The 12,573-nt window shown below is 40.6% G+C and overlaps 1 protein-coding gene across 2 annotated transcripts; it reads left to right on the forward strand.

The window, feature by feature from the left end:
* The first annotated feature begins 3,914 nt into the window (after positions 1-3,914).
* zgc:65895 (uncharacterized protein LOC393546 homolog) lies at positions 3,915-10,923 on the forward strand. Of its 2 annotated transcripts, none has more exons than XM_051111790.1 (3): positions 3,915-4,292; positions 7,190-7,241; positions 9,001-10,923. In XM_051111790.1, exons 1-3 carry the CDS (start codon positions 4,219-4,221, stop codon positions 9,235-9,237), a joined length of 363 nt encoding a protein of 120 aa, XP_050967747.1. In that variant the 5' UTR covers positions 3,915-4,218; the 3' UTR covers positions 9,238-10,923. The 2 variants fall into 2 exon arrangements, with proteins under 2 accessions (XP_050967747.1, XP_050967746.1); XM_051111789.1 differs by lacking the exon at positions 3,915-4,292 and adding an exon at positions 6,586-6,896 and having other exon boundaries at positions 9,001-9,930.
* The last annotated feature ends 1,650 nt before the right edge of the window (positions 10,924-12,573 follow it).

A 12,573-nucleotide genomic window follows, 5' to 3' on the forward strand; every position in this document is an offset into this window, starting at 1 on the left:
CTCATCCGTGTTGTGTCAGGAAATCGTGAAAACTGAGGCAGTGTGTCATTGTTTAGAATAAAAACAGCCAAACACTGCAGTAACACCGGCCAAAGAAAGGAAAGAGAGGATTCTCCCATTAGTTTTCATTGTGTTGCGATGGGACCGGAAGTGGGGATACACTGCTTCGCTTACCGGATATAGGAAGTGAGATAAAGGTCCATTTGGTGTGTCACTGCCGCGGTCTGACCACACACACACACACACACAAGTATAATGTGATGTCATTGCGTTGTACAGGGACAGAGAGAATGTGTGAAACACACTAAATTACACAACCAATGACAGATGAAATAGTGGTGCTGCAGAAACTTATTTAGACATCTGTCTGATTAAATCAAAGTCTTTGACTGCATCAGTCCTTCACACACTCACACACACACACACACACACACACACACACACAGCAGCTCATGTAGGCTGCGTCTAAAATGCCAAATCCAAATTCTGCTTCACTTCCTGTCTCCGGAGGTCTCTTCTTTTGATCGAATTTTGAAGGCAACATAGATGTATCCTTCGCTGCCTTCGATTTCCCACAATCCTGTGCGTGTGCGTCATATAGGCTACATAAAGATATTCTGGTGAAATTAAACTTGTTACTTTATATAATAGATGAGATCTTGACCGTGATATACTTTATGAATAGTAATAGTATTTTACAAAAATGTTAAAAGGGTTCAAATGAGTAGTAAATAAGAATAATATTTACAATATACTACCAATAATAACAAAACAGGCACTAATAACAATGACCTGTTCTGCAATACTTGCAACAGTGCTTTTATTTTTTAAGCAAAAAATGCCATTTTTCTTTTCTGACGCACAGACCTTCAGTGACAATGACATCGAGCTCTTTATGTATTATTAAATCATTTATACATAACTGTTTAAGATGGGTTTTCTACAAACTGTACAACTTAACCGTTAGGTAACCTAGCAACGACTGCACGTTACGCTGCCTCTGAAGTCTGTCCGAAACTGTTTCTTGAGTCGCCTTCGCAGCCTTCGAAGTCACTGCCTAATAAGGCAGCGAGGCAGCAAGTCAGTTGACTAGGCTTTCGGACACAGCTGTAGTTTCCATCTTGGTGCCTCCTTGATGTTGCTATGACAACCAGAGTCTGACATTGTGTGGATATTTTCATTTTCCTCCCAACTGGAAAGTGTTGCCAACTGTGATGTAATACTGAGACACACACTCACACACACTCACTGTTCTTGTTGTGTTTGTGAGCACTGAGGTCAGGATATCATGATTTTTAATATTAGTAATTATGAAATTTGACATACAATTTGTCATACAAATTACAAAAGTAAACACATTAAATACTGTTTTCCATCCACAATATATTTTTTTTAATATTACAGTAATATTATTATGTTATTAATTTTGAGATGTTCAGTCAGATCCAGTGAGCTTCATGTCCTGAAGGAGCAGCTCCTCGTCTCTCGTCTCTCGTCTCCTCTGGGCGGCTCTGTGTGTGTGTGTGTGTGTGTGTTAGATTTGTGTGGTCGCTTGTTTTTGAAGTGCACATAAATGTGAAACCAGTGGGCCGGTGGCATAAACTACTTCGACTAGTCTTAGAAGTTGGTCATCTAATTTTTTCATGAACTAGTCATAACTTTGTTAGTCAGATAAAGTAGATGCGTCTAATTTGAGTCCATGAAGTAACTGCTAGTTGGTCAGACTATTGCTTAATTCACAGTCATAACATAGTGACTGTGTTTACACATTTGTTAATAAATATACATAATGTCAAGCTCACAGTAATTAATGTTATTGATTATGCAGTGGTGACGGGAGTATTTGAGAGAATCTGATGTGATCAGAGCTGCAGGTGTGGAGCGGATTAATCATCAGCTGATCAGAGTGATCAGTCGTTAGTGGAGCTGTTAATATCCCGCTGATGATGTCATCTGGTCAGTCTGCTCGTAACACTCGTAATCGTGTTAGTGTGTGGTCATGTGATCTTCTCATGAAGACGGTCAGTTGGATTGATCCATTGGTCTGGTTACTAACATATTATTTGGGGGCATGTAAACATAGCTAGTGACCAGACACAAAAGGCACATGATCTGTGTTTAATACGTCGTAACCGATGTGTGTTGAGTCCAGAAGACAAACACAAAGACACTAATGTAGAAAAGAAGACATGATAAATGATGTTACTGATCCACATTTTTTTATTCCAGCACTATTTCAACACTGCATTGTTGAACTAAAATATGTGGAGCAGAAACATCAGTTTGAGGAGTTTTGCTCTTTTCTGCTGCATTACTTTTGCTCAGAGTGGATGTTGTAGTAGATTATTTATAAAGTGGTGTGTTTCATTGCTGATGGGGTTGTCATATGTAGGTTACACATGTAACACACACACACACACATACACTGCTGTAGCGCAGTAGGTCAGACTGACTCCTGTCCCTCCTCTTCCTCCTCTGGCTCCTCCTCCCACCAAATGACTGACAGCCGTGCTTTGTGTTGTTGACGATGAGGTGTAAATCTGTGCTGTGATTGGTGGATGCTGTGGGCAGTGAAAATCATCTGTGCAATCCTATATGAGGATGTAGAAATGCTGGGATCTCTTGAATGTTAAATACACATTTCCAGAAGCTTTCAGTGAAGCAGCTCATATTTGTGACCCAGTCCAGTGTCTTGGAGTACACTGAAAACCTCTGGTGTGGGATTTCCTTTTCTTGTTCACTCAGAAATGACTAATAAATGTCACAAAAAAAATTTAAATAAATAAAAATAAAAAATAAAATAAAATAAGTTTAAAAAAAAAAGAAAGAAAAAAATTCCCTGCGGGGATTAATAAATGACCTATCCTATTTGAATTAAACATGACATTTTGAAGCTGAAAGTCTTAAATAGCATTTGCTTGTAAACATACGCCAATAATTGTACAATGTCAAAACATTTTTGTTTTTTTTGCAGCGTATGTACAATCCAGGAGTCTGAGAGCACTGTACAAGTAAAATAACGATAAAAGTGTTGCTAATTTGTAAAGCCAAATAAAATGGATTGAAAATAGCCTGTCAAATATTATAGATTGTATTTTTAAACACGCTGAATATTTCAGAAGTGAACTCTGGAAGGTGAATATGGATTAACGAATTTTTAATTATGAAAATGTGTGTGAATTGTTTTGAATTGAAATATTCACAGTTTAAATTTACAACTCAACAACAATTCAGCCCTGAAAGTACAATGCATTTAAATGCAAGCACTGTTAATGCAATTCACTGTTTTTTCAATTAGTGCAATTATACAAGCTCATTTGTTTCAATACATTATCAATACTAATTTAATGCGATATTTTCATTAGAAATTATGTCAGCAACATAAATTGAGTGAAGGGATAAATGATCATAAATATGAGACTATTTCAGGGTTTGTTGTGTCGAACTACAGCTGATGATCTGAGATCATCCAAACAGCATCTTGAGCATCAGTAAAGAACATCGGACCGTCTGAATAAGAGTCACATGATCGCTGACACACGTTTACTCACATTTGATCAGTCACATAGAAACAGTGCAGAATCTGACATGTTTTGAAGTTCACATCACAAGCAGATTGTTCACAACCCTGAACCTCTCCGCTCATCACATCATTTATATTTAGACCAGTTTTTCTTGTCTCTCTGACACACCGTGAGGTCACAAACACAATGTGCATATGTGTATTTTTTAATGTTTTCCGATTGTAACGCTCGTGTGTGTGTGCTGTAGATTCGTGTTGACCTGCTTTTTAACGTTATTTAATGTTATTCAACATCCGTCTTGTTCTCCAAGAGTTCAGATGTTCTCGGGGTGTGTGTGTTCGTACGTGTGCGTGCGTGTTTTACCCAGCTCAGTCTTTGTCCTGTTTCTGGACGCTGGGCTCATGCTGTGTGCGGCGTACCGTACGCTGATGAGACGAGACGAGCAGCACGTGAGAGCGCAGGACACGCTCATCGTAACGTTTATATGGTGTGTGTCCGATCTCCAGCTCCTGATTGGCTGGTTCTTCTGATCTGCACTGTTTATGTAAGAGCGGCTGGTCACGTGACACCGGTGATGTCACGGCTTCAGCGTTTGTGTGATTGAGCACTGAAGGAGCGTCAGTAAACACACATTAGATGTGTTCTGCGTGTGAGGGTTTGATCTGGACGTAAGGGGCGTTTGATTGACGCCTCCATGAGAGAGACGGGGCTGCTGGAGCTGGAGAAGATGCCGCTGCGAATGCTGTTCTGGGAACTGGAGCACTGCAGGTAAAACACGCAGAGCGTCTCTGACATGCTTGCGTTCGTGTGTGTGTGTGTGTGATGGGCTGATGGGAACTGGGTCAGAATGATCAACACATGCATAATGACTGCCGTGGTTGTTAACAGAACTTCATTTGGGTGATAGATCAATTATATCTTAGTGTTTTTAAGATCTTGATACGGATCTTGAGATCTTGTATCTTTGTATATTTGCGTTTATCCTTTTTTTTTTGTGTGTGTTATTTATCAAAGGACCATCGTGTCATCCAAACAGCCATTTTGCAGATTCAAAATACAAAAGAAAAAAATATCATTTACATTCACATTTATGCATTTGGCAATGCTTTATCCATAGCGGCTTACATATGCATTCAGTGTGTTTTTTCATTGCATTTTTATTGCAAAATAATTGGAAATACATTGAGGACATTTGCTGTATCGCCAGCTCTGTTTAAATGATCCAAACATATAGTGCATTGCAATCCAGTGGTGATTGAGAGATGAACAAATAAACGTTCCTCAAAAGATCCTGATGATCAGATTTGAGACTGATTTTTCTACAAAATGATTCATAGAGAATCAAGTAAAGCCAAACCGCTTCACTCCAGTAAGTGTTCATCTGAAAATATTATTATGGAGTTATTCTTATGTTTACTTGATCAAAATCAGTCAAGATTTGACAGCAAAAACCTTATGCATCAGCTGAAGGAGGACGTTTGTACAATTACACTAAAAGAGCTTTTACTTTTGGATAAAAAGGGCCTGCTGTGTGTGTTTGTGTCCTGTTAAACCCTACGTTACGGGGACAAAATGTCCCCGCAAAAATGGCAATATGTGAAATCCTTGTCATCGTGGGGATATTTTTTGGTCCCAGTAAGGAAACAGCCTTATAAACCAAAGAGAATGAAGTTTTTTTTTAAATCTAAAAATGCAGAACGTTTTCTGTAAGGGGTAGTTTTAGGTGTAGGGTTGGGGGCTGGCCAGTAGAAAAAACAGTTTGTCGAATATAAAAACCATTACATCTATGGGATGTCCCCATAAAGTATGGAAACACACAGACTCATGGGGACTCATGTCACTGTGGAGACCTAAATGGAGGTCCCTATGGGGAAACAAGCTTATGAATCATACAGAATGAGTTTTTTGAGAAAGTAAAAATGCAGAAAGTTTTCTGTACGGGTTAGGGTAAGGGGATAGAAAATACAGCCTGGACAGTATAAAAAGTCCTCACAAGTGTGATAAACCAGACATATGTGTGTGTGTGAGAGAATCTGAGCCACACTGATTGTGAAATATCATCTGAAAACACACATTATTGTGTGAGATGGACAGATGTGCTCTTTCCGATCCATCCTGTGGAAGTTGTAGCAGTTATTTTTGTTTCTGGAGGAGTGTTTGTTTCTCTGAATGAGGAACTGATAGCGATGAATCTGAAAGGGGAAGAAATTTGATTCACCACCGCAGACGATAAACGTGACTCAATCCTCTCATCACATCTGATGTTTTCGTTTGCTCATCAGTTAATAACGATGAGTTAGCTGTGTTTCGAGGTCATTTACTGTGGTACTGTGAGGTTTGTTCAAAGCCGGTGTGTTTTGGGGGAAGCTCTTGTTTTGCTCCTCGTCTCTTTGTTCAGTGGAGCATCAGTTATGTAAAGCGTTGGTACGGCCTCATACATCTTTCAGTGCGTATGGAAAACTAAAGGAACAGCCTGAAGTGCTGAGTCTGATGTCTGGATTTTTGGACAAGCAGCTGCTGTAATGCAATACAATAATGATTGAGAGATGAACAAATAAACGTTCCTTAAAAGATTCAGCACTGCAGACTAGATGTGTGATTTCATCAGGTTTGATTGACAGGGACTGTAAGTGTGACTTTGGTCAATTTATAGATTTTTCTTCAGCTGTATTACTTGTATAAAGATTTGTAGTTTGTGTAATCTGCTAAACGAATAAATGTAAATGTGACCTAGAATTGAGTCGGTGCTTCATCTACTGACGACAGATGGCGCAGTTCGCAGCTGTTTTTCAGAATTATTTTTTCCGCATATTTATTTCACTCTTATAATTTTTGTATATTCTGTGACCTTTTTTCCTGATTATCAGTTCCTTTTTTTAAAAAAGATTTTTTAATTTCCTTTATAACCCGTTTATAATGTTTCGATAAGCAGCGATTGTGACTCGTGTCGGTTCTGTTCGTGAGGAGCGGCGGCAGGTGGGGGCGGGGCTTTGCATAGATTAGTCAAATGCGCCGCGCTCTCAGCCAATGGCGCGCTGCCGTGCGCTCAGCCCTCTTTTATTATGCTAATGATCCAGCGGCTGCGGATCTCCTCCGCTGTAAATCTCACTCCGAGCGCCTTTGTGTGGAAACCGTCGGCGCATCGCGGAATAAATCACGCACGGTGTCGAGAATGTGACGTTCAGCGCGACTCGATTCGCTTCTTCATCTGTTCGTGTGATTCGGAGCGTTGGATGGGCGGAATAGAATGAATTCTCCATGTTACCCGGTGGCGATGGATGTCGGTGTTTGTCAGCTGAGGAGTTTTTCCATCTCGTTTCTGTCGTCAGTTCTGGGCGCTGAGAGCTCGACACCCGTCAGTCTCGATAACAGGTGAATATCACGTTCAGATATCGATGATGACGTTATCACCGCTGTGGATGCGGTCGTGCGGCGGGAGGGAATGTCGTTACGCGAATGTGATCTGATGTGATGTGATGTGATGTAACACCGATCGCCGCACCGGAAAACCCCTCGCGTCCATCCGATGGATCCTTTCGGTTTCGATTGACTGGATCTTCATCTGCAGACGCGTCGCGTTCTGTGTGTTTATGCAGATCTTATGCAGCATCATCCGACTGAATGAATGAACGAGACTGATCGGTGTTTGTCGTTTTTTCCCACAGTTCCTCAGGAGCCAGTGTCGTGGCCATAGACAACAAGATCGAGCAAGCCATGGTGAGTCCGATCTGCTCTTCTGCTTCACATCGTCTTTACATAACCAGCACAGACACAAAGACTTGTGACAGGAGAGCCAATAAACCGGTTTAATGTCATTAATAATGCAGTGGTGGATATACAGAATATGAAGAGGCAGAAGAGCCAGGCTACGCTTCATTTAACACGATTAATTCACCTTCACAGATGCTCACAATGTGAAATAATTGGGTTATTGTCTTTGAGGAAGGTGATGATCAGGTAATGTGACGGGAGCATCTGGGTTTTTGTTGAAATGTGCCGTCGGTGTGTTTGTGTTCCGTGTGGATCCGGCTCTATTTGGAGCCTGTGCTTGTTGCTAGGCAAACGCTGACACGGATGCCCTGAATAACCGAGCAGCTCCACCCTCTGGATGAAGAACATTCTGTTCCTCTGCGGCCCGGCAGACCGACGACCTACAGATCACATACCGAATCCCGATCGCTTTAACCCATCGGACCGCCTGCATCTCGTTGCAGAGCTTTAGCAGACCGTAGGGACTTTATTCTCACGCTCATCTGAAAACTGTGATGGGTGCTCTGCTCTAAAGTGTCAGATCACATAGAAGCTGCTCCCTGAGTGTGAGCGAGGAAAGAAATCCTTATCGAGTCATCTCAAACAACTGAAACATGACACAGGGTTATTATGATCTAACCCTAAAAACAGAGAAATATAGTCATTGCATTAAACAAAATAAACAAACTTGTTTTATTTCAGCTAGTTGCAACATTTAGCTTTTTCATGCAGTTTAAAATAACTACATCTAAATAAACTTAAACTAATAAATACAAATCATTAAAAACTATATAGACACCTTAAAAAAGAAAAAACAACATTATTAAAAGGTGATCAAAAAAAGTAAAGCCAGAAAATATAAAATCATAATTCATATATGAACAAAAGCTGTAACAGTGTATCAGTAATACCAAAACAACACTGACAGAATAACAAAAACTAATAAAAATGACAAATACAACAAAAGTGCTAAAACTTGAACTAAAGTTTAAGTGAAAACCAAATATGAAAAATAAAACCCAATTCAAAATATCAACAAAAGCTACGCTTACTCAACACAAACTGTAGACACGTTGTAAGAAATAAAATCTAATAAAAATTTAAAAACTGTTATAGTAGTTCAGTGATAGTAAAATAACATTGACAAGAGAACATTTCTGAACATGTTTGCAGCTACTTTGGGCTTTTACTGCTGCAAAGATTTTTTTTTTTTTTTAATACACTGGTGGTCAAAATTTTGGTCATGTGTCAATTTTTCGAAATTGAAATTTATACATCATCTGAAATCTGAATAAATAAGCTTTCCATTGATGTGCGGTTTGTTAGAAGAAGACAATATTTGGCTGAGATACAACTATTTGAAAATGTGTGCAAAAAATCCAAATGTTGAGAAAATCACCTTTAAAGTTGTCCAAATGAAGTTCGTAGCAATGCATATTACTAATCGAAATGTAAGTTTTGATATATTTATGGTAGGAAATGTACAAAATATCTTCATGGAACGTGATCTTTGCTTAATATACTAATGATTTTTGGCATAAAAAAAAAATTGATCATTTTGACCCATACAATGTATTGTTGGCTATTGCTACAAATATACCCGTGATACTTAAGACTGGTTTTGTGCTCCACGGTCACAAATGTTTTCAACATTGCTATTAATCAAAAATGTTTGTTGAGCAGCAAATGAGCATATTAGAATGATTGTGTTGTTGTTCCGCCGCAGGACCTGGTGAAGAGTCACCTGATGTACGCGGTGCGTGAGGAGGTGGAGGTGCTGAAGGAGCAGATCAAGGAGCTGATCGAGAGGAACTCTCAGCTGGAGCAGGAGAACGCGCTGCTGAAGAACCTGGCCAGTCCCGAGCAGATGGCGCAGTTCCAGGCGCAGGTCCAGACCGGATCGCCCACCTCAGGGGCCCCGCCGGCCCTCCCGCCCAACCCGGGCCCCGGACCCACCGCCTAACTACCTCTCGTGACGCGACCAACTGAACGATACTGTGAACGGACTCCACAATCAACATGGCCACCGTCGGACGTCCGGCGTCTCGTACCGCACACGTTACCGTCACAGACGCTGCTTAGCAAACGTCACCCGCTTCAGACAATCAGTACTGACCCGGATCGGACACGCGCGCACGCGTGTCAGTATTAGCCGAGCCGGTGACGTGAATCGTGCTGTCGTTGCCACATTCGACTTGTGTTTTTACGATGTTTCCAGACGCTCCGCTGGTTTTGTTACCGGTTTTATCGGTTTGGCTTTTAGTTTCGTTCCTCTAGCTGTATTGAATACATTACGAGCACTTTGTAGTAGACACATGTGAATAAGACCAAACGAGCACCGCCGTGAGGACGTGAGCGACTTTTGACCCCTGACCCCTTGACCTCTGTGTTGTGTGTACAAAAAAGGCGGACTGTGAATCAGGTTTCAGGCTCACGGTGAGGACCGACTTCCCCCGTGAGCTCGCGAACGAGTTCTGCTCTCATTAAGTTATTTGCCTTACAGTCCGTGGCTGTGGTCACACGTCAGTCTGTCAGTGATCGTGACCCTTGACCCGTGACCTCACAGTATGTGCATGTTTCCTTCAAAACAATGTGACGTCATGCAGTTGCACTAAACTGTTGCACATCGACTTTAATAAACGACATGGAAATGAAACCGCTGTCCTTCTGCGTTTCTTCACTTGGAGACGAATACCGCTAGTCTAGTAGCTATAGGTTATTTAGTGCTGCTATTTAGTTCTGAGAATGGGTGCCGTCAGAATGAGAGTCCACACAGCTGATGAAAACATCACAATCTTGAGAAGACAAAAGCTGAAACAAATCCGTCATTAAGACATTTTTAACTCAAATACGAGTTCTTAATCTATAATAACGCTTCCTCCAGTGAAAAAGTGGTCTGGTCTGAATCAGGAGAGAAATCTGCACAGATCAAGCACCGTTTACAAGCCAAAACAGTTCAAAACTTTAAGTCTTTTGTCTTCTCAAGATGGTGGTGTGGATTATTGTTATGTTTTCACCACATTTAACTTTTCTTTTAACACGATACTCGTTTTGTTGGTTCTGAGACAATCTTGAGGTCTGTGATGCTCCTGACCGTAGAAAGCTCTGACTGTGATCTTTAGGTAACTTTGAGGTCACATCAGTCATTACTGGCGCTTACAGACGTTCTGCAGTCATTAGTCCAGCAGTATTTGATGACTCACTGTACGAAATGAATTATTAGTTTGTCATTAAGAAGCTTCATCTTCCATCTGTTCGCTCAACATCGGCTCATTTACATTGCTTTAACTCTGTAAAGCCTGACATATGAAAAATTGAAAAATCAAATGTTTTGAATGGTAGAGTACTTAAAAAAATCTGATGTATCATATTTGCTCCATTAATATAGTGAGAATATGGAGGAAAAAAACATTGATTTTACATAATTTGCTGCAGATGCTGCAATGTTATGGAATTCTGATGCTTGTAATGTAAATCAGTGAGATCTTTATAACAGTAGAGCAGATACTGACACAAAGTGATGTAAATATCAGCGGTCTGTGTCTCCAATAATATGTCTTAGTAAGATGAGATGTAAATGATCCAAACATGTAATGCAATGCAATCCAATGATGATTGTGAGATGAACAAATAAATGTTCCTCAAAAGATGTGAGATGTTTTGGAGGCCTGTGAAGATCATTCCTCCACTGAGGAACAGTGAAAGTAAAACTTCTGGAAACAAACGTTCCTCAAAAGATCCTGACGATCAGATTTGAGACTAAAAAATGATTCATGGAGAATCAAGTAAAGCCGAGCTGCTTCAGTCCAGTAAGTGTTGAAATATGACTGCAGTTATTCTGATGTTTACTTGATCAAAATCAGTCAGATTTGACCGCAAAAAAAACACACATGAAGCACCAGCTGAAGGAGGACGTTTGTACAATTACATTAAAAGAGCTTTGACTGGAGAAAAACTATTATAAAATACTATAAAAACTATCAATCAGACGACAGAAGGCATGGAGTAGTTTTTTGTGAAACAGGATTAACAGCGTCTTATTGATCATTTAGAAGAACTTTTTGTATCAAACGTGATACAGTAACTTTATAGTGTTAATGTGTGATGATGATGATGATGATGATTATGTTGCTGGAACAGATGAAGAAGGTTCAGAGTAAATGAGGTCACGATCTCAGTGTTTCTGTTCATTGTGTTTGAGCTGCTCAGAAGATGAAAGGCCTGTAGAATTCTTTTCATCTAGATGATCAATCAGAGATGCTGTGATGATCCAGTGATGTGCACACATTACCCATCATGCATCAGTGCTCTGTCCTCACACTGATGAAGTTCTGCAGATGTTTGAGTTTCTCCAGGATGAAGGTGTGCGGATGATCTCTGGATGAATTGAGGGAAGAATCATGTGGCTCGTTGTGTTTGTGTTTATGTTCTGCTGTGACCTCTGACATTGAGCCCCACCCCCTCTGTCCCACAACAGCCAATCAACAGCAGCGCTTCCGTGTGTGTGTGTGTGTGTGTGAGAGAGAGAGAGAGACAGTGAAAGTCCAAGCATCTGAACTTGCGTCTGTCCTGAATGTGTTTCCTGTTTGTTCAGAGCCCAACAGGAAGCTGCTCCTTATTTATAGCCTCACTCTCTCTCTCTCTTCGTCTTCCCTTTGTGTTTCTGCAGTCTCACATTTTCTAGATCAGCATATTTGTTCAGTCTGACTGAACATAAATCATAAGTGTTTGTTCAGCAGATGTTAAACGCAGGTTTATCTGCTGATGATGTGAAAATGAGCATCTGCAGTCAGGTCACATGGAAAACTGGGCTGATTCCTCAGAAGTGTGTGTGTGTGTGTGTGTGTGTGTGTGTGTGTGTGTACTTGTTTTTGCTACATTGTGGGGACCAAATGTCCCCACAAGGATAGTAAAACCTGAAATTTTTGACATTGTGGGGACTGGCTTGAGGTCCCCATGGGTACAAAAGCTTATAAATTATACAGAATGAGATTTTTTAAGAAAGTAAAAATGCAGAAAGTTTTCTGTAAGGGTTAGGTTTAGGGGTAGGGTTAGGGTAAGGGGATAGAAAATACAGTGTGGACAGTATAAAACCATTGCGCCTATGGAGAGTCCCCACAAAGATAATGAACCAGACATGTGTGTGTGTGTGTGAATCAATCAGCATCAGTATGAAAGCGATTCTCTTTGATGCTTCCTTGCTTTAGTTTGTTGGTTTCACCTTCAGCACAGAAGCTCCTCCGTCATCTGAAGGCCTGAGAGCCCATCAGAGGAAACGCTGTGATTTCCATGAAAAAGA

This window comes from Labeo rohita, chromosome 6, assembly GCF_022985175.1.
Source record: "Labeo rohita strain BAU-BD-2019 chromosome 6, IGBB_LRoh.1.0, whole genome shotgun sequence".
NCBI classification, from domain to species: Eukaryota; Metazoa; Chordata; class Actinopteri; order Cypriniformes; family Cyprinidae; genus Labeo; species Labeo rohita.

What these genes read in the sequence shown, in the direction of transcription:
- zgc:65895 (XM_051111789.1), top strand. Translation starts at nt 6,772, where the DNA reads ATGAATTCTCCATGTTACCCGGTGGCGATGGATGTCGGTGTTTGTCAG. An exon ending in CCCGTCAGTCTCGATAACAG is followed by an intron (nt 6,897 to 7,189) that starts GTGAATATCACG and finishes TTTTTCCCACAG; the next exon opens with TTCCTCAGGAGCCAGTGTCG. An exon ending in ACAAGATCGAGCAAGCCATG is followed by an intron (nt 7,242 to 9,000) that starts GTGAGTCCGATC and finishes GTTCCGCCGCAG; the next exon opens with GACCTGGTGAAGAGTCACCT.